The following is a 26,841-nucleotide window of genomic DNA, read 5'->3' as shown; positions in this document are numbered from 1 at the left end:
TCAATACTGGCGTCCTACTTTCCAGTCACAACGAAGACTAACACAGAGATTTTTCCTTGGCATGGGGGAGGTCATCTCGAAAATCTCAATACTTTCATTTCATGGCATTTATCCTAGGTTTATTTTCAACAACACATGTGCATTTGAATTCATGCAAACTGTGACCAAGACTTCTGGCCATAGAGCCTCGTGTGTGACAGCTTTATTACTTGGCTGCACTTCAAGTCCAGAAGAGAGGGGTTTCTGGGGAAACGTGACACTTTGTTCTCCCGGCTTCCATCGGCAGGCATAGACATGTGAGAGGACAGTCAGTGTGGTTCAGAGGAAAGCAAAAGGGGATGAGAACAGACAGGACTGTAGAGGCAAATAAAAGTGGATGCAGAGAAAGGGAGGGCAGACAGAACGTGCTGGCTCAGCAGGGCTCTGCGGAAGACGCTTCTCTCTGCCAGGCGCGGCGATGGGTCAGGGCTCTGTGCACAAGAGTGTTCACTGCAACATCATAATAGCAAACATTTAGAAGCAGCTTAGTACTCAACAAATGTAGAGGTGGAGAATTTCACTCACCAGAAATTCACCATGAGGATTTTCAGAAAGAAAAGCAGTCAGTGAGCAAAGAATTGTACTCTTTGTGGTGAATGCTGAGAGAGAGATTGCTTGTGTGTGTGTGTGTGCGCACGCGCGTGTGTGTGGTGTCAGCCTCTGGCCATCTTCAAGACTCAAGGCAGATGGGGAGGAAGAGGAAGGAACAGAGAGGGAGGGAGGTGGGGAGACAGCAGCTACTCTGAGTTAGGAAATTCGGGAAAGGAATTTTAGGAGGCCTTCTTATTACTGTTCCTGGATCCCACATCATCATTTCTCTTAATTTCCTCTCCCAGTGTGCTGGAACACATCCTTATGTGACTTCTTAGCAAAGGGTAGGTGTGAGATAAACATTCTGGTCCTCACTACAGTCTGTCTTGACACTTGGTTGGGCAGAGAGATCTTACGGGGGGGGCTATACAGGGCGTGGCAGGATGAACGGCCTCGTCTTCATGCTGCTGTTTCCAGTGATTCCGATCTGACTCCAAATTTAAAGACCCTGCCCGGCAAGGCCTAGAAGTCACCCCAGCCCCCACCTACTCCTGCTGGGGACACGGCAGAGAATAAACAGAGGGAGAAAATCTCTGCCCTGGGGACCTGACGTCCCGTGAGCCCACCTTTGCAGATGGGACTGACCTGGGGTGCTCGATCGAGGGGCGCCTGAGACACATTTTCTCCATTGATTTACATTTATATTTTGTTTGTTTATGTTTATATTTATTCCCCCTCTCTTAAATTGGTGCACCAAGCTGCTCTCTTGCCACTTTTTCCGGCTGTAAACTCAAATTATTTTAGGGAAAGAAGGAAATATGTAAGGCTCTCAATGGATTAATCAGAATTCATTTTCTAGTGGCCTCTAGTGGCGTTTCTCAGAGCTGCATCACTTCTGTTTGGAAACAGGGACCAAGAGAGGCTGAGGAGCACCCCCCACCCCCACCCGCTGCCGCCCGCCTGCGGCGTGGGACCGGCTCCCAGCAGCTGCCCTGGGCGGAGCTCAGAGCTCTGCTTGAAGGACAGAAAGTTCCGGACAGACCGTTCCTGTGAAGCTAATCATATGTGGCAAGATTGGCTTCTTGTGCCCCATAAAAATCAAAATTACTCCCCACCAGTTTCTTTCTTCCCTTCTCCATGACCCTGTGATCCTAACCTCGTCGTGAACTGGAAATTCACAGTTAATAGGGATGTATTTTTTTTTTTTTTAATAGTGAGAGTGCATTTCTCGGTTTTCTGTTATTCTCTCTTGCATCAGTGAACTGTCTATGTTACTATACCTGATGTTTGTGTTTCCAGTTCAAGAGGGTGAAAAAGCCATTACTGACTACACGGAAAGGGACATTGAAGACAAACCTTTTTGGGTGATTCTTGGTGACAGAAGTTTTCAGATGCATATTTGGTGCGTAAAGACCAGATTATTTAAACTACCCACTCAGGCCAAGGAAGCTCCTGACCCTGCTGTGTCTTCTCAGAGAAGTGAACACCACAGACATTACAGAATGGACTTGGTGCTGGGTCCATCTGCCGGTGCACTCCGTCCTCTGTGTGACCCTGGCAGCAGGCCCCCGGCAGGCCACCATCAGCATTTGTCACCAAATTAATCTAATAATCTCGCCTCAGATCAGTGTGGGGGGTATCTCGTCATGATTTCTGTGGCCCAATCTGTAAGACTGCACGTTTGCATTTGGGACAGAGCGGTTCACCCACCATTAAATCCGTATCTGCTGCTCTGAAGAACTGCATTAGCTGCAGGACAGCAGAAGCAGAGCGTTTCTCATAAGCACGCTAGTTCTTTTGCACATACCAGGTTTTCATGTTCGGTTATTTTAACAAAAAATGTCCTCATTCATAATCGAATTAAAGAAATTTATTAAAAGACTACAACCTGTGCAGTGAATATGCATATTTATGGGGCCTGCATAATCAGCCCAGCTCTTATCAGATCACTGTGTCTCATAAAACAAACATGGTAAATTGTATTTTGGAGGAAAGAAATGTGACGTTTATCTTATGCTAACAAAATCCATACTGAAAACTATTTTAAGGGGTCACGCAGAGGACAGAGGGGACCGGCAGATGGATCTGCTAAGTTATCCTTATCAGATAATAATTAAAACTTGAAGAACATTTATCTGAATGCAAAAAAAAAAAACACCATTGCTCTCCCTGGTGAGACATGGGCCTTGCAGATGGAGCCCACAGGAGCCCGAATCCCCTCAGAGCCCTCCAGGGCCGGGGGAGCTCAGAGAGAACGTCGACTGTGTCGCGGGAGCCTGTGAGGGCAGTAGCCAGGAAAAAGCAACAATGCTGATATTTACTGTGAAGAAATGCTGGACCAGTTTGTGCTCCTGCCCAGCTTCCTGCTTCTCGTGTTGCCACATCTTCTTGATGTGCACTTTTTTTTTTGGTGAGGAAGATTAGCCCTGAGCTAACATCTGTGCCCATTTTCCTCTATTTTGTATATGGGACACCACCACAGCATGGCTTGACAAGCGATGTGTAGGTCCACGCCTGGGATCCGAACCCACAAATCCTGGGCCGCCAAAGCGGAGCACACGAACTTAACCACTACGCCACCAGGCCGGCTCCAGACGTGCACTTTTGAGACTGAATGAGAAAGTAGGCAGGAGGTTGGTGTCACAACAGCCCTCCCCTGCCCCTCCACCTCCCTGGGACCAAGGTGGACGGAGGAGCTGGGTGGGAAAGGTGGGTCAGTGGCAGTGCCACCAGGAGGATGGCCTGGGTTCCGGGGCTGGGGGACTGGCGAGGCTGAGTCTGCAGGCAGCGCCTGGGCAGACGAAGGAGGGAAGGCCGGCCTCCTGGGAGGGGCAGGGCGCCGGCACTCGGTGGAGTGGTCTCGGAAGAGAAGCCACAAAGGAGGGCTCCTAACCTTTTCTGCACCACGGACATGATCCTTTGCACTTGGGTCCCTTCTCCGAATACATGGTTTTAATGCAGAAAATAGAACACTCAAATTACAAAGGAAATATCTATAGTGAAATTATCAAAATATTTAGAAAACAATATTATGGTGTAAGATACATGCTTCTGTGTTAACTCAGTAACCAGACTTCACGGCAGGCCTGATAACAGGTGTACTCTGGGAGCAGTGACAGCGGAACAAAAGGCCGAGGCACCTGCCACTACCACAACGTGACATGAAAAGAACCGATTTTTACTGGCGACCAGCCACGGGGACAGTGAACACATCTTTGGGTTTTTTCCTACATTTGTAATAAGAGGAAATGCTACATTTCAGGTAGAGGTTAGTGAAATGAACATGAGATTTTTCCCACCAATGTTCACAGGCAGGCCCGGGGTCTTGGGTACTGGGGTGGGCCCCCCCATGTGTCCTGAGATCCAGGAAAGGTTGGGGTCTCCGGAGGGAGGCAGGGCTGTGCCTCCAAAGACTCAGCCACCTGTAGTCACAAGTTCTAGACGATGACGCTGGGACCAAGCCCCCCAGAGGGGTCAGTCTGTTCTTTGTCACTTGCAAGTGCAGGGACCTGATCTAATGACACCTGTGTGACCCTCATCAGTTGACACAGTGGGGCTCTGCCCAAGGCGTCATTGCACAGCCAATACTACTGCCCCAGGGAGACCACAATACTGTTATTACAATATTTCTTGTTCAAAAACCTTCCTCCTAAGAAAGTAGGGATGTTTCCTATCTTGTTCACCACTGAATCCAGCCAGCTGCAAATGCTCAGGAAATACTTGTTGAATGACTGTATCAACAAACCAATGAGGGGCATTTGGTGAGAATTAATAAAACAATGCATAGAATTTGCCCTGCAACCTCAGTCCTTTCATGTAATGTTTTCTTTTGATATTCTTATAAGTAGATGGCTCTAATTAAAACAAAACAGATGATAACAAGAGCTGGCAAACACATGGAGAAGCGAGCCCTCATTCATTGCTGGTGGGAAGGCAAAATGGTGCAACCACTTTGGAAAATAGTTTGGAAGTTTCTTCAAAAGATCAATGATTTTTCCATATGACCCTGCAATTCTCCTCCTAGGAATCCACCCAAGAGAAATGAAAACATATGTCCACCTACGAACATACACAAATGTTCATAGCAGCATTATTCACAATAGCCTCAAACTGGAAAAACCCTAATGTCCATCGATGGATGAATGGATGGATGACTGGATAAACAAAATGTGGTCCCTCCACACGGTGGCATACTAGTCAGCAATAACATGAACTTCTGATACGTGCTACAACGTGGATGAACCTCAAAAACATTCTAAGTAGAAGCTGGAAGCCAAATGCTACATATGGTATGCTTCCATTTATCCGAAATGTCCAGAAAAGAAAAATCCATTCAGACAGAAAACAGAGCAGATGGCCCCAGGGCTGACAAGCATGAAAGATCCTTGTGTGATGGAAATGTTCTAAAATTAGATTAGGGTGAAGGCTGCACACTCTGCGAATTTACTAAAAATCACTGAATTGTACACTTAGAATGGGTGATTTTTACAGAAGTAAATTATAGCACAATTAAGCTGTTAAAAAAAAAGTGGTGCCTCAGTCTTCTCTAAGATTCCCAGGGGGACTAGGTGAGCTCCAAGATTTCCACCTAAAGGAAAGGCAAGAGCCTTGCCTGGGGCCAGAACTAACTCTTGTCACAAAATGCGGGGTCTCCGGTGTTAGAAGTGTGAGGTTGCAGCGTGGAAGACACTGGAAACAGGATGACGGCCAGACGTGGAAGGGCCCGCGGCCTCCCTCAGGCTGTCTATCTGCAGGGGGGTATGCCCGCTATTCCCAGCCTGTGAAAGTCACACAGACACCTACGAATGTCTAACTGAGTGCCGGGGCTGAAGTCTGCCTCTGCATGATTACGGGAAAAGCTCTATCAGGCAAATTGAGGCTGGAAATCAGACAGTAGGAGGATGCTTCCTGAACACAAAAACCCTCTTTCAGGCAATTTGCATGTTAGTCTCTTCAGTCTTTTATGTGGCTCCTGTAGTCTAATTTGGATTATTTTGTGTATCTCAAAGTAAGGGTGAATTTCCTTAACAAATTTATGGTTCCACATTCTTATTAGTTTAGACTGGCTTTCCCCCAAAGGGGCGGCTTCAGTGCAGTTTCCAGTAAAGACCCCACAGCAGGGAGACATCAAAATATAAAATGCAGTAAAAAAAAAAAAGTTATGGTAAGATAATTGTTAAAACCTGGTCAACACAGAGCTGACAGGAACGGGGGGCTGCCTCTCCCTCCCCCGAATTTCTCTTTTACCCACCTGGACGCTGGCTCCCTTCCCACTTTCCATCTAGACCTGAGAAATCCCATTAAAGCTGGTACCACAGTTCATCTGAATTCAGCTCCTGGGTGGACGCAGTGGTGACCTGGGGGGAAGTGAGGGGAGGTGTTTGCCATCCTGGGGTGGGGCTGCTGTATTTCCATGGAGGGAGGGCGTAGTTGTCATCCTGGGGGTGGGGAGGTGTTGCAGTTGACTTCTGGAGTTCCAAGGAAGTGGTCATTTGGTCCCATCCCACCCCTGGGTACCTGCATTTGCCCCCAAGTCCTTCCAACACCCAAGGGATGGTTCTGAATCTACCTCTCTGCATCTGGGCAACATTTTTCACTAAAATCTCAGCACTTAGACTGGGAAAGAGAGTGATCAGGACAAATTAGTGAAAAAACAATACTAATGAGTTGAAAATGTTAACTTGCCCTGTCTTTTCAAAAACATGCATTAGAGCTGAGCCAAGTGTCCCCGGGCCGGCTCTGTGCACAGCCTTCTCCCCACCCACGCCTGCAGGAGAACAGCACTCCGGGGCTGGGGTCCCGGACCGGCCCTTTGAGACAGCACGGTGGCAGTGCACACTGCAGGTCCCCGTGGGAGGCGATACCGCCCCCTTACAATTCCTGCCCTCACTCACTAGCAGGGCCATTCTAGAAACACCTCCTGCAGACACACCCCCGTCCACTGACAGGCAACAATCCCCACGGTGCACTGCTACACGACAAAAGCAAGGCGGAGAACAATTTGTAGAGAAGGTACCACTTATGTAAAAAAAAAAGAGATAAATATAAGAACATATAGGTATGTTTACTTATACAGACACAAAAAACTGGGCAGATCCACAAGAAGCCAATAACAGTCATTACTTGGAGTCGGGGGAAGGCGGGGGATGGGAGAGGGACTTCTCACTGTGTCTTTAAACTATATGAATGTATTAGCTATTCAGTAAAAGAAATGAAATTGAAAAAGAAATACAATATTGTAAAAGCGCTGTTGTCTTAAGTGTGAACCCCTGACAGTTAGGCTCAAGTCCTTCTGTGCTGGTGTCAGGTGACCTAAATCCAGGCCTTCTCTACCTGAATAAAGCATTGCTCTTACTTCAAGAGCCCATTACTGAGCACGGCTGACCTCATGGCTCTCAGTGACAGGGTTTTGAGATAACGCTCTGAAGTCAATTTACTCTGATACAACCTCCTTCTCACAAGTTCATCTCAAAAAAGGTTTCAGATGTGTCCATAAGAAGCTCACATAGAACCAACGTCTGTGTAAGATTCGTTTTGGACACAATTGTAAAATCACAAACTGTCCAAAAACAGCTATCAATACTGAATGGAGAGGTGGAACAAACCCCAAGGCAGCACATTGAGACAGTGCGTCCCTGTGGAGAGAAAGTTTTTCTGGATTTAGTGGGAAGTGGTTGTATACTGTGGCATTTAGTCAAATACTCTAAAATTAGTACAGAAAAGTTAGCCATGGCCCTGTCAGATCGTTTCAACAAGGATGGTTTATCAAAAAACACAAGGAGTGTACAAGGTATTTGTGGCTTCACTGGCTTGATTAAAACTCAGTAGCTGTGGAAATCTCCCTCTTGTGGGAGGCAGCCTGCTGGGTGGAACGGACGAGTGACATTATCTGAATCACACAACTTAGCTCTAAAATCAGTTGTTCTGGAACACCCCAATTAAGTCACTTTTGTTCAACTGCATGAACTTTAAAAGCTCAATAATCTTCCTAAAGATGCATCAAGATTTTACAGTTAGAATGAGCCATAGCAAACAAATGCTATATTTAGCAAAAAAAAAAATCCCCCAAATCAAAACCTCCCCCACTCCACCAAAAAACCCTCCGAACGTCTTTTGCAGAACCTGGCTGCTTGCTCTGCGGTGCTGTCAGCGGGCTGCAGCCTCCCGGTCATGTCTGGGGGCTGAGGGACGGTAAACTTAAGCAGTGGCTCGCCTTCCCGACTGTGCAGCCAGAGGACTATTTCCCATTTTTCACTCTCAGGTCTCAGCTCAACAGTTAAACCATCAGGTGGACCAAATTAGAGATAAATCAAGTTCCTCTTTCAGATCAGTGGAAGTGGGAAGTGGCTCCATTTCACTCTGACTTCTTTTAATATGCGATCTGGACCACACTTGCCGGGAGAGGGGCTCCGAGGGGACCCCAGTCATCACCCCAATCACATTCCTTCCTTCCGCCAAGCAGGGAAGAGTCCTCTCTGATTTCAGGATGTACACATTTTCTTTCTTGCTTTGTGTGTGGCTCTATCCGTGAGCAGCATTATGCTACAGCAGTGGGGTGAGGGGTGTACAGCACAGACCTGAAGTTCAGGATGACCCGAGGTGCTGGACAATCCAGATCAATCAATTCTGTGCCTCAGTGGCTCTCCGTGGACCCTGACTACAGCATCAGCACCCTCTGGGTGCTTGTTAGAGATGCCCTTTCTTGGCCCCGCCCAGACATGCCTGGGAGCAGCGAGGGTAGTGCTCCTCTTGTGACAAGCCCTGGGAGAGATTCTGAGGCAGGCTAAAGAACCACTGCCCACATTCGGGAAGCAAACTCCTAGCTGAGCCCCGCCGGGCCCCAGGGCTGTGGACCCACTCCAATAAACACAGAAACCTCCCAGGCGACATTTGGGGGAAGGGCCAGGGCCTGGGGGCCGTTTGCTGGCTGGCAGAAGGCCTCCAGGCCTCACCCAGGCTGCGGTGGTGTTACAGTGCCCCTCCCCCAACTGGAAGCCCTGGAGCCACTGACCCCCCCAGATGACCCTGGTCCAGGTGTACTCTGGCTCAGAGGGCGCACTGCCAAGGACCAGAGGCACAGGTGGCCCGGGCAGGGAGTGAAGGGGGCCCGTTCCCCCTCACTGCCTCACCCCCCCAGCCCTGCTCCAGGGCCCTGGGAAGTGCCAGGCTCCAGGGCTAAAAACGTCAGGGACCCTGGGACCTCAGGAGGGGAGAGCTGTTTAAAACCAACACCAACCTCACATCATCTGCAATCGCTTCACCCAGAGACCTTACCAAGGGAAAAGCAGTGGAACTGGTTCCCATCATTCCTCTGCCAACGCACAGCCACACTCAAATGGAGGCGCTGGCTCTGGACAAGCCCCCCCAGCCCCCGCAAGGGCTCCGCCCGACCATCACCGGCCGGCGTCTCCATCACGCAGCACCTCCCGCTGCCCGACATCCTCACAAGCTGCAGAGAGCCGGCCAAACGTTCCATGTGGCTTTATTGGATACACCAGGCGTGGGAGTTACGCAAGAGCTCTCCCCGGGCGCGGACACAGGTGCCTGTGGGCCTTCTCTCGCAGGAGCTCTGAAATGACAGACTTGCTCACACGCGGTACAAACACTAGCAAACCAAATACAGTTGGGTGGATCCCCAAGTGGGGAACGTAAACAGTTAAATTACTAAGTCATTATTTTAAGCTCAAAATATTTCAATGAAAATGGCATACAAAAACCATATAAATTACATTTAAGGTCTGTACATCGTTCTAAAAAAAAATAACAATACTGTGCTCTGTACAATATTGCCTCCTCTGTAACATTCCAAACCCAAGAAACACTTTCCCTTGAATTCCAGAGCAGTGGGCAGAATACACATGCAGGATAATTAAAATCATTTCACAAAAATACAAAATCGTGTCGGTTTCTCGTAAGGCACATTTTGTTTTCATGCAGGGACTCCCATTTCAGAAGCCCACTTCTCATCGGACCCTGGCAGGTGACAGGCGGCTTTGGCCTGTTCCCGCTCATCTTTGGTGGTGAAGGGAGACTATTCCTGGCAGGGGGGCAGGAGAGAGAAAGCAGCCTCCTCCATCCTCAACCAACAGGCCAGGCGCTGGGGAGCGCAAAGGCCAGGGTCCCACCTGGCTGCCCCTGACAGGGCTGTTTTCCCAAAGTTTTGCACCATTCAACCCATATGCAATACAGAGAGAAGATGCCATCTCTTTTCCTTCAAAGTGCAGGCACTGCTCACTACTGATCTACCTTCGGGGAAATGCAGGTGGTGTCAGGGTCACCACGGTCCTGCTGGGCCACCACCCCCGCCTGGTGAGGTGCCACTGGCTAAAAGACCTCCAACCAAATAGGTGGCCCCAGCGGCAGCTCTGTGCACGAGAGGACGACAGAGGAGCAGGACTTCACGTGGTGAGACTGCAACCAGCCCACCGGCGCCGGGGGCTCACTGCTCAAGGCAGCCCGAGTCTCCCCCCGAGTGCCCCACAGCCCCGCGCGCCTCAGCCTTCCAGCTGGACCTGGGCCTCGTCCACCTGCAGCGTGTCACTGTCTCCCAGCAGCTCGGTCTCGGGGACGGAGCCGTCCTCCTCCTCCTCGGCTTCCCGCACGGGGCTCTGGGCCGCGTCTTCCGGGGCGTTCTGCGTGTCCTCAGTGCCCTCCGAGAGCAAGGCTGCCCTGTCCGCCACAGACGTGTTGGAGGGCGCGGTGGTGACATACCCCGTGCTGGTGGAGCCGCTGCCGCTGTGGTGGGAGCCGGGCTTGGGGACCATCTGGGCGGGCACCTGCTGCGGGGCCATCTGCATCGGGATCTGGACCGGGTAGAAGTTGGGCAGGTAGGCCCCGTAGGCCGGCACCGGCTGGTACCCGTTGACGGGGATGTAGAGCTGGGGCGGGGGCACCATGGGTCTGATCTGGCCCTTCATGGGGATGAACTGGGGCTGCGGGAAGGGCTGGGCCTTCTGCTTGGGCCCCCCGTAGCGGGCGTTGCTCACGTTGCTGACGGGGCTGGTGCTCAGGGAGCTGGTCTGTGTGGCGTTGCTGGCCCCCGAGGTCTGCGCCGAGCTGTTGTAGGTGGACAGGTTGCCCCAGGCCCGGAGCCTGCTGTGGATGTCCTTGAAGCGGGGCCGCCGGCTGGGGAACTCGTTCCAGCACTCGATCATCAGGGCGTAGACCCAGGCGGGGCAGTCGTCCGGGCAGGGCAGCACCTGGCGGCTGCGCACCATCTCCACCACGTCCTGGTTGGAGTGCCCGCAGTAGGGCTGCAGGCCGTAGCTGAAGACCTCCCAGAGCACCACGCCGTAGGACCAGATGTCCGAGTCCACGGAGAACTTGCCGTACATGATGGCCTCGGGTGACATCCAGCGGATGGGCAGCAGTGCGCTACCCATCAGCTTATAGTAGTCGGCCGAGTACACCTCGCGGAACAGCCCCAAGTCGGAGATCTTCACGTTCAGCTTGTCGTACACGAGCACGTTGCGGGTGGCCAGGTCCTTGTGGACCACGTGGTGGCTGGACAGGTACTCCATCCCCGAGGCGATCTGCGCCACCACGTGCACGAAGTCGGGGGGCTCCAGGGCGGACTTCACCGTGCGGTCGTCGTCCGTGCTGCCCACGTCCGAGTGTGGCGAGCGCATGACCAGGAACTCGTGGAGGTCGCCATGCGAGCAGTAGCTGAAGATCATGCTGAGGGGCTGGTCCTTGGTCACCACGCCCAGCAGGCACACGATGTTGGGGTGCTGCAGCCGCGCCCGCAGCATGGCCTCGTGCCGGAACTCCTCCCGCAGCGGCCCCTCCGCCTTGTCCTTCAGCGTTTTGATGGCCACCGCCTGGGTCTGCTCGCCCGGCGCCGGGCCAAACAGGTGGCCTTTGTAGACTTTCCCGAACCGGTCCTCCCCGAGCTCCTCCATGAACCTCACCGTGGATAAGCTGATCTCCTTGAGTTTGGCCTGCTGAGAAGAGAAGCCCCAGTGAGACATTTCTGTCACCGCAACAGGAGAAGGAAGAGCCAGGTGGCTGGGAAGGGGCTCCGGGGGCAACCCTGTGCCCCCGCCAGCACGGCCTTGCAGAGGACCCACTGGTTGTTCTACCCCAGACCCAGCCTGCCCTGCACACTGCTCTCTGCTCTGATGCCATGAGGCTGCCTGAAACCTTCAACGGGTCCCAACCAGGCTGCAAATTAGGTCCCCCCCAAATACGGCCAAGATCCCATGGCAGTGTGTGTGAGTGTGCACACACCTATTCACACACACACCCTCCCCAGCCAGGCTGAGCTCTAGCTGTCCCCGAGTCACCCGTGCACTCTCAGCTGTGTCCCCACCCGGGGCCTTTCCTGCTGCTCCCTGACATGTGCCTCCCGGGGAGGTCCAGCCACCACTGCTCATCACAGGAGACCCAGTGTCTTTTTCTCACGAACCCCACGGGGCACTTCCCACGATTTTTGTCACTTTTAGAGTCCAAGCCAGTTGCTCGACAGATGCTCCTCAGTGGGCCTGTTTTGCTGTTTCCTCTTGATCAGATTCTCGATTAGAAGCACTGTGACACCACACGGGGGAAGGGGATCCCCAGGATTTGCACTTCTTAGCCTCTATGACTTCCCACCCCTTCTGTGTGCCTGGCCCCCATCCTTTTCAGAGGCTCCCTGTGTCTCTCCGCCATCCAGGCCTCTGCCCCCAGCAAACACACAGCGACTCCTGACCACAGAGCTGAGTGAGTCCACCCCCCGCTTCGAAGCCCAGATAGGAATGATTTTTCCCTCAAAGCTTGCAATTAACATAAAGGCCCTTCACTTAAGCTGGGCAGGCTGTGACAGACTGTCTCCTGTGCTGCATTTCAGCGTGTTCTCGCCATCCTAAGAGCTCCTAGGACGTAAGGCTGGCCTGTCCTCCTACTTCCACTACGAGACTGTTGCTCTATCCTTCCCCGAAAAATGAAGCAAAGCAAAACCAACCCAACCCCAAACTGACCAGGAAACAGGCCCTCGTCCCTTAAAAATGCCACAGTGACCCTCAAGTGGTGGGGGCAACTTGAGGCCTTTTCCTGTGTCCTCCCGTGGGGACAGCTGAAGCGTCGGAATCAGGACAGCTCTCTGGGACCCACACTAATAGGGCTCGTCTAGGTAGACGGAGAAGCCCATTACCTGTGGGGCGGCGAGTCCCGAACACACCTACCATTTATTTCCTGAGGACACAAATGTCCTCATATGTTTTAGAGAAGAAACAGCAAAATGAAGGACAGTTTAAAAGAATTATGTGTATCAAGTAAATTAAGGACCCTGATGTCACAGGTAACCCATCCCCAGGTTAAGAGGTTAAGCCAAGGGGAGCCGCCCCTTAAACACGAGGCAGGAGACCTGCTTGTGCTGGCTGATGAGCGGCATCTCCACGTCCTGGCTGGGCGAGGCCATCAGCTGGCGCCGCTGTGGCGTGGAGGCGGTTGCCTTCTGCTTGTTCCGGCACATGCAGACCAGGAAGAAGAGGCACGCGATGACCAGGGGGATGGTGATGCTGGGGACCAGGATGTAGAGGATCCCCATCCTGCTGCCGTCCTGGGGGCCTGTGAACAGCAAGGCTTTCTTGAGTTTTCTGAAAACACCCCCTCTTCAACTCCAAGTTCTCCACCACCAGCCCAACCCCACCTCCAACTGAAATATTTAAGCACAAGTGGATAATCAGGTAAACTGCACAAAGGGGCAAAATTGCCCACCAAACCTAAATAAGAAAAAGTGATGTACCAAAAAATGCACATCCTGCTGTACGTTTGTGACTTAATCCAGAACCGCCCCCCACAGAAACAAATCAGAACACAAGCACAAGAAACAAATGAACTCTGAAGGTTTGTTTACCATTGCAGCGGTAATGACACTGCTAGTCCCCTGCCTAATGCTGGGACACCAGGGGAGACAGTCGTCTGCTCTGTCCGATGTCGTCTTTAGGAAATGATGAAACACATTTGCCACCCTTGTCCTCGGCGAAGGAAACTCGGCAGTGGGATTAGAAACGATCCTTTTCTTCACTCAACATTTTAGGATTTCCCACATTTTTGTATGACGAACACATATTCTTTCAAGAAACTAATTAAAAATGCATTTGATTTAAAAGAGCACCTGTGGCTGATGAGTTTGGCCCAAAGCAACAGGCGGCAGGGGCGCCAGCATTCTTGAAAAACGACAGTAAGATGTAGGCTCTGAGGCCTCCAGCACCGCCCCATCTTCCACCGCGAAGGGCAGCGCTCTGGCTCCCTCTGCAGGACTCACAGGGGGCACAGCGGCTGAGAGGCGGAAGCCAGCCAGGCCCCAGGCGCCCTGCACACCTCTGAGGTGGAGCCGCGCTCCGCTCTGCGAGGAGGCGGCACTGTCTTCTGCGCCTTCTGCAGACAGCCCCCTCCCCACCGCAGCTCTCTCCTTAACCTCGTGAGCAGTTACACGGGACTAGGGCGTCCCTCCCTGGGTCTAGTGGCTAATGAACTCTCCATCTGAAGCCAACAAGTGACTTCTGGTCAATGTGGTCCCTGAAAAAGCTACTTCAGTTCTAAAGATGAATATTATCACCACCTTAGTAAAAAAGCATTGTTCCAACCCCATCTTCCCCCGCCTCCAAAATAAGATAAAATCAAATTAAAACACACACAAAACCCTCCTGGTGCCAGCCCGGAAGCAGATGCTCTAGAGGCCTCAGGGGCATGGAGACTTGGGGTTTTCATTACCAGGGCTCGGGGAGATTCCATGCCCCTCAGGCCAAGATCAGAGATGTGAGCACCATCCAAATATTTGTATGGCCATTTATTTTATCATAATCTTTTTAAAGTCACCAACAAAACACACGCTTATTAATAATTCTAGCATTAAAGAAAAGTGCATATTCCTAATACCCCATTTCACCAAAGGCTATATACCATTGTTAACAGGTTGGGGTTCACCTAACTTTATAAGTTGAACATGGGCTAACCAATATTCAACTATTTTGACATACAGAAGCAGTAGTTTCATATGGCTTTTTAAAATAGAATTTTAAATAGAATTCATTTTAAATAGAACCATATCATTCATATTTTCCTGCTCCTGGCTTTGTGGCAGAATAATGTATCTCAGACCACGTTTCATGTAGAACAGACAGCTCGAGGCCTTTATTCTTCAGTAGCTGTACTCTGTTCCATGGTATGGATACACTTCACTCACCACCCACCAGCCCCTAGTGGTCAGCAATCAGTTGAACAGTGGTTTCTTATTTAGCTATTAAAAGTGATTCTGCAATAAATATCCCTGCATTTCTGCCCTATAAGTGCAAATATTTCTGCAATGTAAGATTCCTGGAATTGCCAGGTCAAAGAACATACACATTTTTCTTTATGTTTTGATTTATTTTTATTTACAAGAGTAATACCTGCTCATTGTAAAAACGTCTTATATTTGAACATTTCTATAGGTCATGGGAAATTGCTGCTGCAAGTTTGGTGTGTGTCTTTTCAAAACTTCGTCCATGAAATACAAGTGCCTATGTGTGCTCACACACACCTTTCACTCATTTTGTGTCTTTTACAAAGAAAGAGAGAGAAAGCAAGCTACTGCCCTACAACTTGTTTTTCTCCTTTAATAGGACATCATGACATCCTTACTTGCAGGAAACTGTTTTAAACAACCGTAGCATCTATATCTACTCTAGATGAGTAACTATCCTATCGTCTAACCACTAACATTTCATTCTTAAAATGTATTCCTGCAATGAACACACACTCAAAGATTTGTTTGTGAACTGCTGAGTTAAAGGGAGGGCCAAATTTGGAACTGCCCGATCACACTTTCAGAAGGTAACGAACACCAGTTCTCAGTCTATCAGCGGCAGGGTGGAGGCCCCAGGCCGCGAGGAGGAGGTTTCCAGGTGCAGGGTGAGCCCTGCTTTGCTTCACCCATTAACCTCTCTTTATCAATCGTCTCACAGTCATTCTCCACCAACCCTCTCCCTCCAAGTTCCCAGATGTGAGACTCAGACGGCAGCTGGGTCTTGGGTACCTGGGCCAACTGGAGCTGGTGAGACGTAAACGACTGAGATACAGGGATGATCATGTTTGTGAAGTCTGCATCCATTAACTATACACTCTTCTCCTATTCACAATATAACAGAGAAATAGCAGGGAAAGCGGTGAAGAGATTTAAGTTCTATTTTTGCCTCACTCTGCCAAGTCTACATGCGAGAGCTGAGCCCAGCGGGAGGCGAGGGGAGGGGAGCAGGAGGTGTCGTGCCCCCAACTACAGATGCCAGGCTGAGGAGCTGGTTGTAACTGTAACGGGAGGCATTCTTGCTAATGTTGGGAAATATTATGTGACAATGTTAGTGGAGAAACAAGATGCCAGGACCACACGTGGGAAAAGGGCTGACAGAAGGGCCCCCAACTGTAAATAGTAGTCTCCCCTGTGTGGTGAAATTAGGGGATATTTGCACATCATTCTTCAGACTTTTCTATAATTTAAAACATCCCATAGTGACCAGATATTAGTTTTACAACCAGCAACAGCTTTGTTTAAAACAAATGATCATGGTGGTGAAACAGGGTGGGTGCCCAGGAGCCCAGGTGCCTCCTGGTCCCACAACATCACAAAGAGCACGCAACAGTCAACATGTTAAAAAAAAGAGAGAGAATACATACTACACGAGGGAACGTCACACAGTTCCATGCGTACGTTTTTATTCTGCGTGAAGCACCACGGGCCCTCCATCTGCCCTCCGGGGTTCCGGCAGTAGGCGTGCCCCCCTCCGAGCTCGGGGAAGTCCGTGCTGGTCAGCTGGTGGCTGTGGGGGTGCTGCAGGGTCCATGGCTGGCACTGGTGCCCCGACTTGGTGGTGCTCGCCGTGCCTCTGTAATCTGTGCCTGAGCCGTTGTAGCACTGATGGTCTGAGAGAGAGGACACGTTAGCATGCCCGAAAATTAAGAGGAAGCAGCCCTCCTCCGGGGGCACAGAGTGTACTGTTCAACCCCTCTAGACTATTTGCCTGCATGTCCCCAAACCGGAATTTCCAAAAGACCCAAAGATTTTACATAACTTCCCAGAAAAGCAGCATTAAAAGTAATGACTTAAGTTCCAAGCCCACAAATTAAACTAGGGGTGCATCAGGGATGCATATGGGGAACAAACCCCACCAGAAGTTATTCCCTGACCCTGAAACCACCTTTGGGACCCGCCAGACACCCCCAATCCAGAATGAGGATGTCAACGCTCCTGTTCACTTGCACTAGAGGCAAAACTGAACTGTGCAGGAGGGCAGATCAATCTCCAGGCCTGGCCCGCAACCTCAGACGTCCCCTTAGCTGCCCAGTGAGGACGCCCGCTCAGCCACATGTGAGCATAGCCCGGAGCATCACTCCACCTCCACTGAGGAGACTGGGAGGGCTCCCCAGCCAGACCTGGGGGTTTGCACTTGTTGAATGGTTACGCAGTGCTTACCATGTGTGGGCACTATTCTAAGAACCTCCTAAATAGAAACTCATGTAATCTTCATTTCAACTTCTCAGGTAAGTAGTTTCTATCCCTGTGTAATACAAGGAAACCTGTATTTAAGCAACTTGCTGGGGGTCACCTGGAGTAAGCCCTGCGGCCTGGAGGTGGATGTGTGCAGTCGGTCAGGAGCCCAGGCTCCGAGTGCCCTGGTAAGGAGCCCTGCGGGTATCCCGGAAGCCCCGGTCTAGCCAAAGAAGTGAATACAACCCCCAGGAAGGCAGCCTCTTCCTGGGTCCTCCCATGGAGGGTGGCAATCCTGGCCCAGTGAATGATGAGAGGTGCTGTAGATCACAAGGTGGGTTTGAAGTCGGCCCTGCCTCCCCTAATGCCCTGACAGCGTCCCGCGGCCGGCACTGAGAACACGCCCATCTCAGAGAAGCAGAGTGACTTACTGGGCTGGCAGGGGCCGGGCTGGGGTGCGGGCCTGGAGCTGAAGGGCTCCAACCACCCCCCAAGCCCCACGTGACTGCCCTCCCGGAACAGGGGCCCGGGCTGCGAGGATTCCCGGACAGGATGGGGTCCCGGGGCTGGCCCCGACGGCGCGGGGCGGGGAGGGACTCACAGCGGCCCAGCCTCTCGGCCGGGATGCCGATGCGCATGCAGTTGGCGGCGGCCGGGCTCTCGGGCATGGGCAGCGCCTCGCACTTGGGCAGCTGCAGCCGCATGAGGATGAGCGGGTTGGAGCGCGCGATGGTGTACTCCTGGCGGCACAGGTCGCTCTCCAGCACCTCGCACTCGTCGCGGCACAGCTCGCGGGGCTTGGGCGCCCGGGAGCGCGCGTCGCACAGCGGGAACACGAAGTGGCAGAAGGACGGGATGGCGAACTGCGAGCACTGGTCCGACAGGTGCGTGGAGGTGCCGATCATGGTGAAGGCCGCTGCGGGGGCGAGGCGGCGTCAGGACTGCGTGGGCCCACGCTGGGGCCCCGACACCTGGCCCGGGCCCTATCTCCGGCCCGGTGCCCCCCTCCCCCCATCTCCCGCCCCTATGTCCCCCCGGGCATCCGCGGTCCCTATCTCTCACCTGCGGGACTTGCCCCGACCCCCGCCCCCCACCCAGTCCTCCGCCCACTCTGGAGAGGCTCTCCCACCAGAAAGACTCCAGGGAGCACGTGAGCCGCCCTGATTTGCACCAGACATAGAAAGAAAGTCCTGGTCCTAGGGCTTCACTTAAAAACGTCAAAAGTGGAACAACAAAGAAGGAAAACCAGGCCCAAGATTTCATCCAGCTAGATGCTTCTTCCATGACAGGAAGATTCGATTTCAGACCCAAAAGCGCTTCCTAAGCCCTGCCACGAACTGGGAGCTCTGCAACCCGGGGCGGCATGTGAAGCCGAGGGGCTGGGCGACTTCTAGAAGGAGAGATTAGAGAAGAGGCACAAGGACCGGGCCTCAGTCTCCCCTCAACCCAGGTCTGCCAGCAGAGGATGCAGCAGCGGGGAAGGGCACCCCAGAGGATGAAGAGAGAGTGCAGAGAGATGGACCATCAGCCCTGTGAAGTCAGCAGGACTGGAGTAAGACGAGGACAGGGCGGAGGGGCAGGGGGTGAAGGGAGCCTGCAGGTCGAGTGCTGGGAGGCCAAGCCGCAGCTGGAGGAGGTGCAGAGTGGTGAGATGTGCATCAGGGAGAGTTTTGTGATAAAGGGGAACAGAGAAGCCACTGTAGCAGGAGGGTCTGGAGCCCTGGTGGGTTGGTTTGCCTTTCAGAGGCCAGACGTCACAGGATGGACATCTGTGTGTGATGGGACTGAAGAGACGCCTGACCTGCAGAAAGGAAGGGGTGGGGGCTGCAGAGACAAGGTCTGGCCGGGTGAGCGGGGCAGGGGTGCCATGGCGGGCTCTCGCCCTCTCCTCTAGGCTGTGCAGCCAGGGCTCAAAGGAGAGCATCAGGCAGAAGGCCCACCCCTCTTTGACCTGTGAAGGACCTGCTTCTAACCATTTGATCTTGGACCGCTAAAGGAAGAGAGGCCCCTTGGGCTACCCACCCTGCTGAGAGGGAAGAAAACTGGACAGGATGGAATTTAGTTGTGGGACGCCCCTGCTCCACCCATGACTTGTAGTGCCGTGCCTGGGGAGGCCAGCAGGTGGCGCTGCTGGCCCATTATTCCCGGCGAGGGGGGGTGGGGGGAGACCCCACCAGGGTAGATGAGCTGGAGTGGTCCCCTGGTTCTGGCCCTGCTGGTTATTTACTATAGGAGTGCCGGGTCATTCAGGCCTCACTGGGCCTGTGTCTTGATCTGTCAAATGATGTGTTGAGACTGCATCCTGGGGAATGAAAGCCCATGTGGAGCCTGTAAAATGACCAGTAAAATGAATGGTCAAGGAGGGTCTGGTAACAGGCTGTGTCCATGCGCTGTAGGCAGTGCCGTGTGCCGGTTACTCTGCAGCGTGCTGGTCACATCGTCCTTAGTCCTTCTGGCCAATATTAACATTGAGGAACAGAGAGGTAAGAGGTTAAGGGGCAGGGTCTCTGGGAGTTGGCCGAAGACCAAGGTTTGAACCAGTTCAATCCCATCATTGTGGAGTTGGCCTTGATCCCCAGGCAGGGAAAGATTGTCTAAGGGAGCCCAACCTGCTGTTTCTCTTGGGGTAATCAACCCACAGGATGCCATGGCTGACCCTTTTAGGATTTCTCTTCACCCCTCTCCCCTCAGAACATATCACGAGAGGGCTTCTTTCTGAAAGTCCAATTGCAGGCACCGAGGAGGTCTAACAACCCAAGTCCTCGCTGTTGTCCACCCTGCATGTCACTCTGAAGGCTTCTTGGGGCCCATTCCCTGGGAAGCTTCCAGATCCCAGGAACTAGTTCCGACAAGCAAGCTCTCAAAACAGAGCCTGTGTCTCCACAATCAACACAGTCTCTAAACCACAAGTCACTCAGTCCAGAGCAACTTCAAATTTATTTTTTCAAAAATCCACAAATCTAGGGACTCTTCATCCTAAACATTTATCTAAAAACTGCTATAAAGTCAGTCTGCTTCACTATCTGAGTTGTTCAATCCTTTAAACAATTCCTGAAGAAATGATGGGGGGACAGTCTTGTACCTTGAATCAGTGTTTGCCCGTTAGTAGGATGTAAAATTAATTCTGGAATCTGCGGCTAGCGTTTTAAAAGATGATTAGAACAGAACAGAGGATGTCAGAGGGCATGGTTCGGATTAAGGCTGTAACCAACTTTTTTCTTTAATGAAATAAAACTGAGGAGGAAAATAGAGTGTGCTGCTTTTGGTAAGGGTGAATGTTGTTTCCTGTAACCCATTTCAGTTCTATGAAATATATGTATGCGTATTCTAATTCATGATACTTTTTACTGTGTGTTGTTGTGAAAAGGTTTGAGATGTTCTGCTTTAAGTGGGCATAAAAAGCTTTTCCAATGAGAGACACCAAGATTTTCTAAACATTCTCCCCGTGGACCAAGATGGCACCTTCCAGGATCCTCCAGGTCCCATCACTGCCCTTCCAATTTCTCACTGGACACCTGGTCCTGTCCTCAGGGGGCTCTGCAACCAGGGGCCAGACAGCCCCTTCCGTGACCATGACCTCACACCCTCCAGACCGAGGGTGAAAGACAAGGCCAGGGTTCCAGCTGGATGCTCATTCTCACCCCTTCCCAGGGCAGTGCTGTACAAGCCCCATCAGAATCTCCCGGGGGGGCCGGCATCAGAGGTCGGCCGGAGACTCTAGTGGGCGACTGGGGTCAAGAACTACCGTGCAGAGAACCCAGTTAACCTCGGACACCTGCCGGCTTCACAAGGTTTTCCTTGATCTCTAGAGTCTGGAGAGAACAACATGTGTGTGTTTGTGGGGAGACAGAGATAGGAGGAGGAGGGCTTTGTCCTAATTCATTTTCTCACTTTTCAAGGGATTTCCCCCAAGAAGACCTTTGCATCAACGTGGAAAAGTTGGTGTGTTGAGAGCTACCAACCAACCAGAGAGGGTAACTCCTAAGAGACGGAGAACGACGAGCAGCTTCATTCCTAAATGATCTGCTTCATTTCTCCCGCTGTGAGGCAGGCACCTGAAGACCTGACTGTCCCTGGGAACCGAGGCTGACACAGATCTGAGTTCATTGCAGCGTCCCCACGCACGGCTGATAGCCTACAAACCTCTCTCCCAGAGAGCTGAAATCAGACCTGTGTATCTTTCAACCCAGCACAGCTCCGAGAGGGCACAGAGTCAGGAAAGGCAGAACAGAGAAGTCAAGCAGAATGAATGTCATGGGCACCGGGCTGCCTGCACGAGGGTGGCAGCCCTGGGACAGGAGGCCCCAGCGATGCAGTGAGGACAAGGCGAGTTGGGGCTTTGGACACACACGCTGGCCTAATTCAGTATGTTAGAAGTATCTTCTACGCAACCTACACTTGCTAATTTGAACATACAAACGGGAACATTTTAGGATAAACCATGGAGGCAAGAGCAACTGCTTCTAAGAAAGGTTTCTGGCCTTCTCTCCAAGAGACATGGAACAGGGGCTCCCTGTCTGGGGTAATAACCAAGAAAACACACAGGCGGGACCGTCTGTGCGGCAACAGGCGGCTGCACGCATGCGCGTTGCCTCCACACAGAGGTCTGCAGCTCTCACCTGTGATTCGGTTTTCAATCTCCCCCTGCATCTGGAGGGAGTCCACGTAGATGGTCCGGTTCCCAATGAAGCGCGCACAGGCGATTCCCCGATAAGGCTGGCAGAACCCCTCCTCATGGTAGTCGTCTCTGGGAAAACACACAGTCTGTAAGCACACTGGAAGGTGTAAGTATCCCCGATTATTTTTTTTTTCTTTTTAAATCCAGCATCTTACCGTCTAGCCATCTTGTTCCTTGGTATTTACCCAAATAAACTGAAAACTTATGTCCACACAAGAACTTGCACACAGATGTTTATAAGCTTTTTTCATAATTGCCAAAACTTGGAAGCAACCAAGATGTCCTTCAGTAGTGAGTGGATAAATAAACTGTGGTTCATCCAGACAATGGAATATTATTCAGCACTAAAAACAAATGAGCCATGAAAAAACATGGAGGAACCTTAAATGCACATTACTAAGTGAGAGAAGCCAATCTGAAAAGGCTGCATACTATAGGATTCCAACTATACGACATTCTGGAAAAGGCAAAACTATGGAAAAAAGATCAGTGTTTGCCGAGTGGGGGGTAGCAAATTGGGGGAAGATGAACAGGTGGAGCCCAGAGGATGTTTAGGGCAGTGAAACTACTCCGCATGATACTGTAATGGTGGATGCACGTCATTACACATTTGTCCAGACGCACAGAATGTACAAGAGTGAATCCTAACGTAAACTGTGGACTTCAGTTAATAATAATGTATCCATATTGGCTCATCGATTGTAACAAATGCACCACACTAATGCAAGATGTTACTAATAGGGGAAACTGTATGTGCAGATGTGGTGGGGGGGGTTACATGAGAACTCTGTACTTTCTGTTCAATTTTTCTGTAAAGCTAAAACTGCTCTAAAATATAAAGTCAATTAACTTAAAAAAATTCCAGCATCTTTAAGGAGGGGATAGAACCAGGGGAGAACTAATTGAGTGTGAAAGATGGATTATAAATGTGAAGTGTACACATGGGTGGGTATGTGTTCACGTATACGTATAAATACACACAGACTGTTAAACATTAACATGTTTCATCTTACCCTTAAACAACATCAGAAACATTACAGCACACCCCTATGAGCTTTCAATGTTTGCAAGCAAGGCTTTTATGAAAACGATGATAATCCAGAAACCGTATGCTACCATTAGATTGTAGGAGAGAAATGTGAAATGGAGGGAAGCAATGGAGGGGATTCCAGAACGTCTGGCCCTCAAAGAATTCGCACAACGAGATGTGCTTATTCTACGACAGCCGTGTGACCTCATCGTTGCCATGTAGACACACAGACCATGTGTATGCAGATGGGGGACAGAAAACGGGAGACTCCCAGAAGCAGTGGCCTTCCCTCTTGGCCCCAAAGTCCGGCCTTCCCAGAGCCTGCAGGGAACAGCCTGCACACGTCCCCATTGGAATCTGTGCTAAATTCTTTTTGGTAGAACCTGTTAGTCTTGCCTTCAGCCAATGAGATCAGTCATTCTAGGTACCCAGATGCTTTTTAAAGTGGCTGTCAGGATGCTCCAGGGAGCCAGTAAAAGTGAGCCACAGCAGATATATTAGGGCAAAAGAGAGGGGGCCTGGGCTCCCTGGACAAGCTTCCGACAAGTGCCTCAGGCCTGCAATTAAGTCACCTGCTTTCTAGCAAATCTGCAGCCTGCCCATAAGCCTAACAACACTTGTCAGACCACTGTACGTTGATTTAGACCATCCCCAAAGGAAACCTGTGTTGTGTCCAATTTAACCAAATGGACTTAAAAATCCCTATGTTAGCTCTCTCACAAATGCAAAATCTGGACGCTTGTAACAGTGGAGACAAAGGGTCTCGTGGAACACCCCCTCTTCAGCTGCCTCTGGCTCTCCCCCTCCTCTTCTGTCTTCCCAGCCCCTGAAGAAAGTCTCTTTTTCAAAGAAAAGAACCTGGAGCCATAAATAATCTAAATAAGGATGTTCTGGTGTCAACAAGAGCTGGACGCCCTTTCTCTCAAGCTCACCGGCCATTATTTCTTTGGGTCACGGAACCTTTAAATGTAGAGTAAATAGGCAAGCACATGTGCTAACAATACACACCCGACCCACCCCTCTTTACTGGTTGTGAGCTGGAGTTAACTGTTGATTAGATTAAAACCGATGCCTACACTTGTTGAACACACCAGCACAAGTGCAGGTCCCCCCGCCCCGGTGAGACCCGGTGTGTGTGCTACATGCCACTGCCGGTCGGGTTCAGGGCACGTGCCCACTATGCTAGGAGAACCATTAGGAGGCACATGCTCTGATTGGTGTCAGCTATGCCGAGGGTATGAGGTTTGATTCAGTCAGTCCCTCGGGGTGACCCCACAAGTGGGAGCAGTTTCTTCTCTCCACTTCAAGAGTCGAGGAATAGAACGCCTGGTCCCTTGCTGTGGGCTCCTCCCAGACCACTGTCCGGCACTCACAGGATGGGGAGAGCAATGGAGGTGGAGGGAAGACGTGCTGAGAAGGGGCTCGAGGCCACCATATCTCATCCACAGCTTACTCCTCTCAGCGGGCTTCCGATCTGAATGTTAGAGAATGTCCAAAAACACAAACAGAAGTGGTTGATCCTTCAGGTCTTTAAGTTTTGAGAAAATAAGTGGGAATTACTTTCTAGTTTCAAACAGAATGATATTTTATCTTTACCTGGCATAGTTTAGGACCTCTGGAGAGTGACAGAGCTGGAGAAAATCTGTAAAACCAGTCTCTGAGCGACAGAAGTGCCATCTGTAAAATCCCTTAAACTGCACAAGCGACACAGATGTGCTCACCACATCGCGGAACATCAATGTTATGGAAATCCAATTTTGGAAATCTCCTACATTCCTAATGCTGCAGGCACTGATCTAAGGGGCAGTGACACAGATGAAGAAGAAACAAACACCAACAAGTTCACCGTCAAGGAGGGGACAGAGAGAAATAACCACAATACTGGTTAAAAAAGGCAACAGGAAAGGGGGAGGAGATGGAAAGGAAACAGAGAAAGGACCATCAAGCTGTGACAGAAAGTGGCTCTTGACGAAGGGCTGAGAAGATGGTGGGGCCTGTTGGCCCCTGCCCCCCGATGGAACATGCTAAAACTAAAAATTGGTTTGAAGAAAAGCTTAGAAAAATTCCTGGATAGAAATAATGAATGACCTTTAAAGAAAAGTAGGCTCCTTTATAGCTGAAAAGTAATCCATGTCAAAATTCAAATGTATTTGCATACTGTGTAGGAAGGTAACTTTTTCCCCAGTTTTTTGTTAAAAGTGGTAAAACCATTTTCATAATTGTTCTTGTTATGAAAGGGTCTGCCTGTAATAAACAGGTGGCCTACTTGAGTGAGGCACAGGAAGTTATAGCTCCAACTTGGGGGGGGGGGGGGGTGGGCAGAGCAAAAGCACAAAGAATAAACTGAAATAAACCACTTTAACAAAGCCCGAGGCTAAACTCCATAAGCTTCAGGTGACGGTAATCTAACAGGCTGCTGTAATAGAACACGCTTGAGGAAGGTAACAAAATCGCGAGTACAAACTACAATGACTGCTATACAATAAAAAATTACCAGACGTGAAGAAACAGGCAAATGTAACCCATGGTCAAGAGAAACAAAAGCAAAGATGACCCAGATGTTAGACTCAGCAGACCAGGACTTTAAGGAACTGTAAGTATGGAAAACAGTGCACAGAAGAAAGTATGAGGACATGGGTAATTTCAGGAGAGATGGAAGCTAAAAGAATCAAGAGGAAGAACTAAAACATACAATCTCCAATAAAATTTCACTGGATGGTATTAACAACAGATCTGATAAAACAGAAAATAAATCAGTAAACTTGACAGGTTAATAGAAAATTTCCAAAATGAAACAGAGAGAGATAAAAAGTCTTACAAAAAATAAACAGAGCCTCAGTGAGCTCTGGGAAAGTACAAGGGATCTAACTTATGTGCAATCACATCCAGGGGGAGAGAAGAGATGCAAGGAGTTGGGAAAAACGTTTGAAGAAATAATGGCCAAAATGTTTCCAAATCTGGTTAAAAAACAGTAACACTGATTAAGGAATGTCCGTGCAAAGCAAGCAGGACAAATACAAAGGAAACCACACCTACTCACACCCCAGTCCACCTGCCGAAAACCTAGGATGAACAGAAAAAGGAGAATGTGACAAATAACGGCTGACCCCTCATCAGAAACAACGCAGAACAGAAGAGAAAGGAATGACAGATCCAGTGCCCTAGCAGAGAAAATAAACTGTGAACCCGGAATTCCATACCCAGCAAAAACACCTTTCCAATAAAAGGGTCCATTAACCAAAAAGACATAAACATGAATGCACCTAATATCAGAGCTTCAAAATATATGAACAAGAATTAACAGAACTGGAGGACAAAACAGAAAAGTCTACAATTATAGATGGAAAATTTCAGTACTCGTCCTGAAGTAATTAATGGAACTAAGCAAAAAAATTAGTGAAGAAACAACAGTGGCAACACTGACGACCCCTTGACTTAATGGACCTTTGTAGAACAATACACCCAACAAGACAGCATACACATTTCAGTGCCCATGGCCCGTTCACCAGGACAGACCATATGCTTCCCACAAAATAACTCACAATAAATTTAAAAGAATTGAAACCATAAATCTATGATCACACAGAATTAAATTAGAAATCAATAAAAAAGATATTTAGAAACTCCCCAAATATTTAGAAATTAAATAGCACACTTCTAATAACCTTTGGACTCAAAAAAGAAAATACAAGGAAAATTAAATTTTAAATGGCATGTGAAAATATGAAAAATGAAAACAGGATACTAAAGATTTGTGGAACACAGCTAAAAGAGTAGTTAGAGAGAAATTTATAGCTTTAAATGCTTAAATTAGATAAGGTTTTATACCTTAATAAGTTAGAAAAAGAATGGCAAATTATACCTGAAGTAATTAGAAAAAAACACTAATGATAAGAGCAGAAATCAATAAAATAGAAAACAAACAATAGAAAAATCAATAAAGCCAAAAGTTGGTTCTTAAAAACATTAACAAAATTGCTAACACCTAGAAAAACTGATTAAGAAAAAGAGAAAACACACATTACCAATATCAAGAGTTCACAAAGGGACATTACCAAAGACCCTACAAATGTTAAAAGATAATAATATATAGAAATATATGAACACAGATCCAACAAC

The 26,841-nt window shown here is 49.9% G+C and overlaps 1 protein-coding gene across 2 annotated transcripts in view; it reads right to left on the bottom strand.

The window, feature by feature from the left end:
* Positions 1-9,035: 9,035 nt before the first annotated feature.
* The window catches only part of ROR2 (ROR family WNT receptor 2), a 205,084-nt gene continuing 187,278 nt past the window's right edge, over positions 9,036-26,841 (bottom strand). The window contains exons 5-9 of one of the 2 annotated variants that reach the window (XM_004428320.2): positions 21,634-21,761; positions 17,616-17,930; positions 16,204-16,449; positions 12,914-13,116; positions 9,036-11,510 (exon numbers count right to left, since the gene is read on the bottom strand). In XM_004428320.2, the coding sequence (XP_004428377.1) occupies positions 10,065-11,510; positions 12,914-13,116; positions 16,204-16,449; positions 17,616-17,930; positions 21,634-21,761 (2,338 nt within the window). In that variant the 3' untranslated portion in view covers positions 9,036-10,064. Of the gene's footprint in view, positions 11,514-12,913; positions 13,117-16,203; positions 16,450-17,615; positions 17,931-21,633; positions 21,762-26,841 lie in introns of both variants that reach the window. The other variant, XM_014785963.2, reaches the window with a different exon arrangement.

Source organism: Ceratotherium simum, chromosome 20 (genome assembly GCF_057802395.1).
Source record: "Ceratotherium simum simum isolate JZ-2026a chromosome 20, ASM5780239v1, whole genome shotgun sequence".
NCBI classification, from domain to species: domain Eukaryota; kingdom Metazoa; phylum Chordata; class Mammalia; order Perissodactyla; family Rhinocerotidae; genus Ceratotherium; species Ceratotherium simum.
This window is presented reverse-complemented; position numbering and strand designations above follow the sequence as displayed.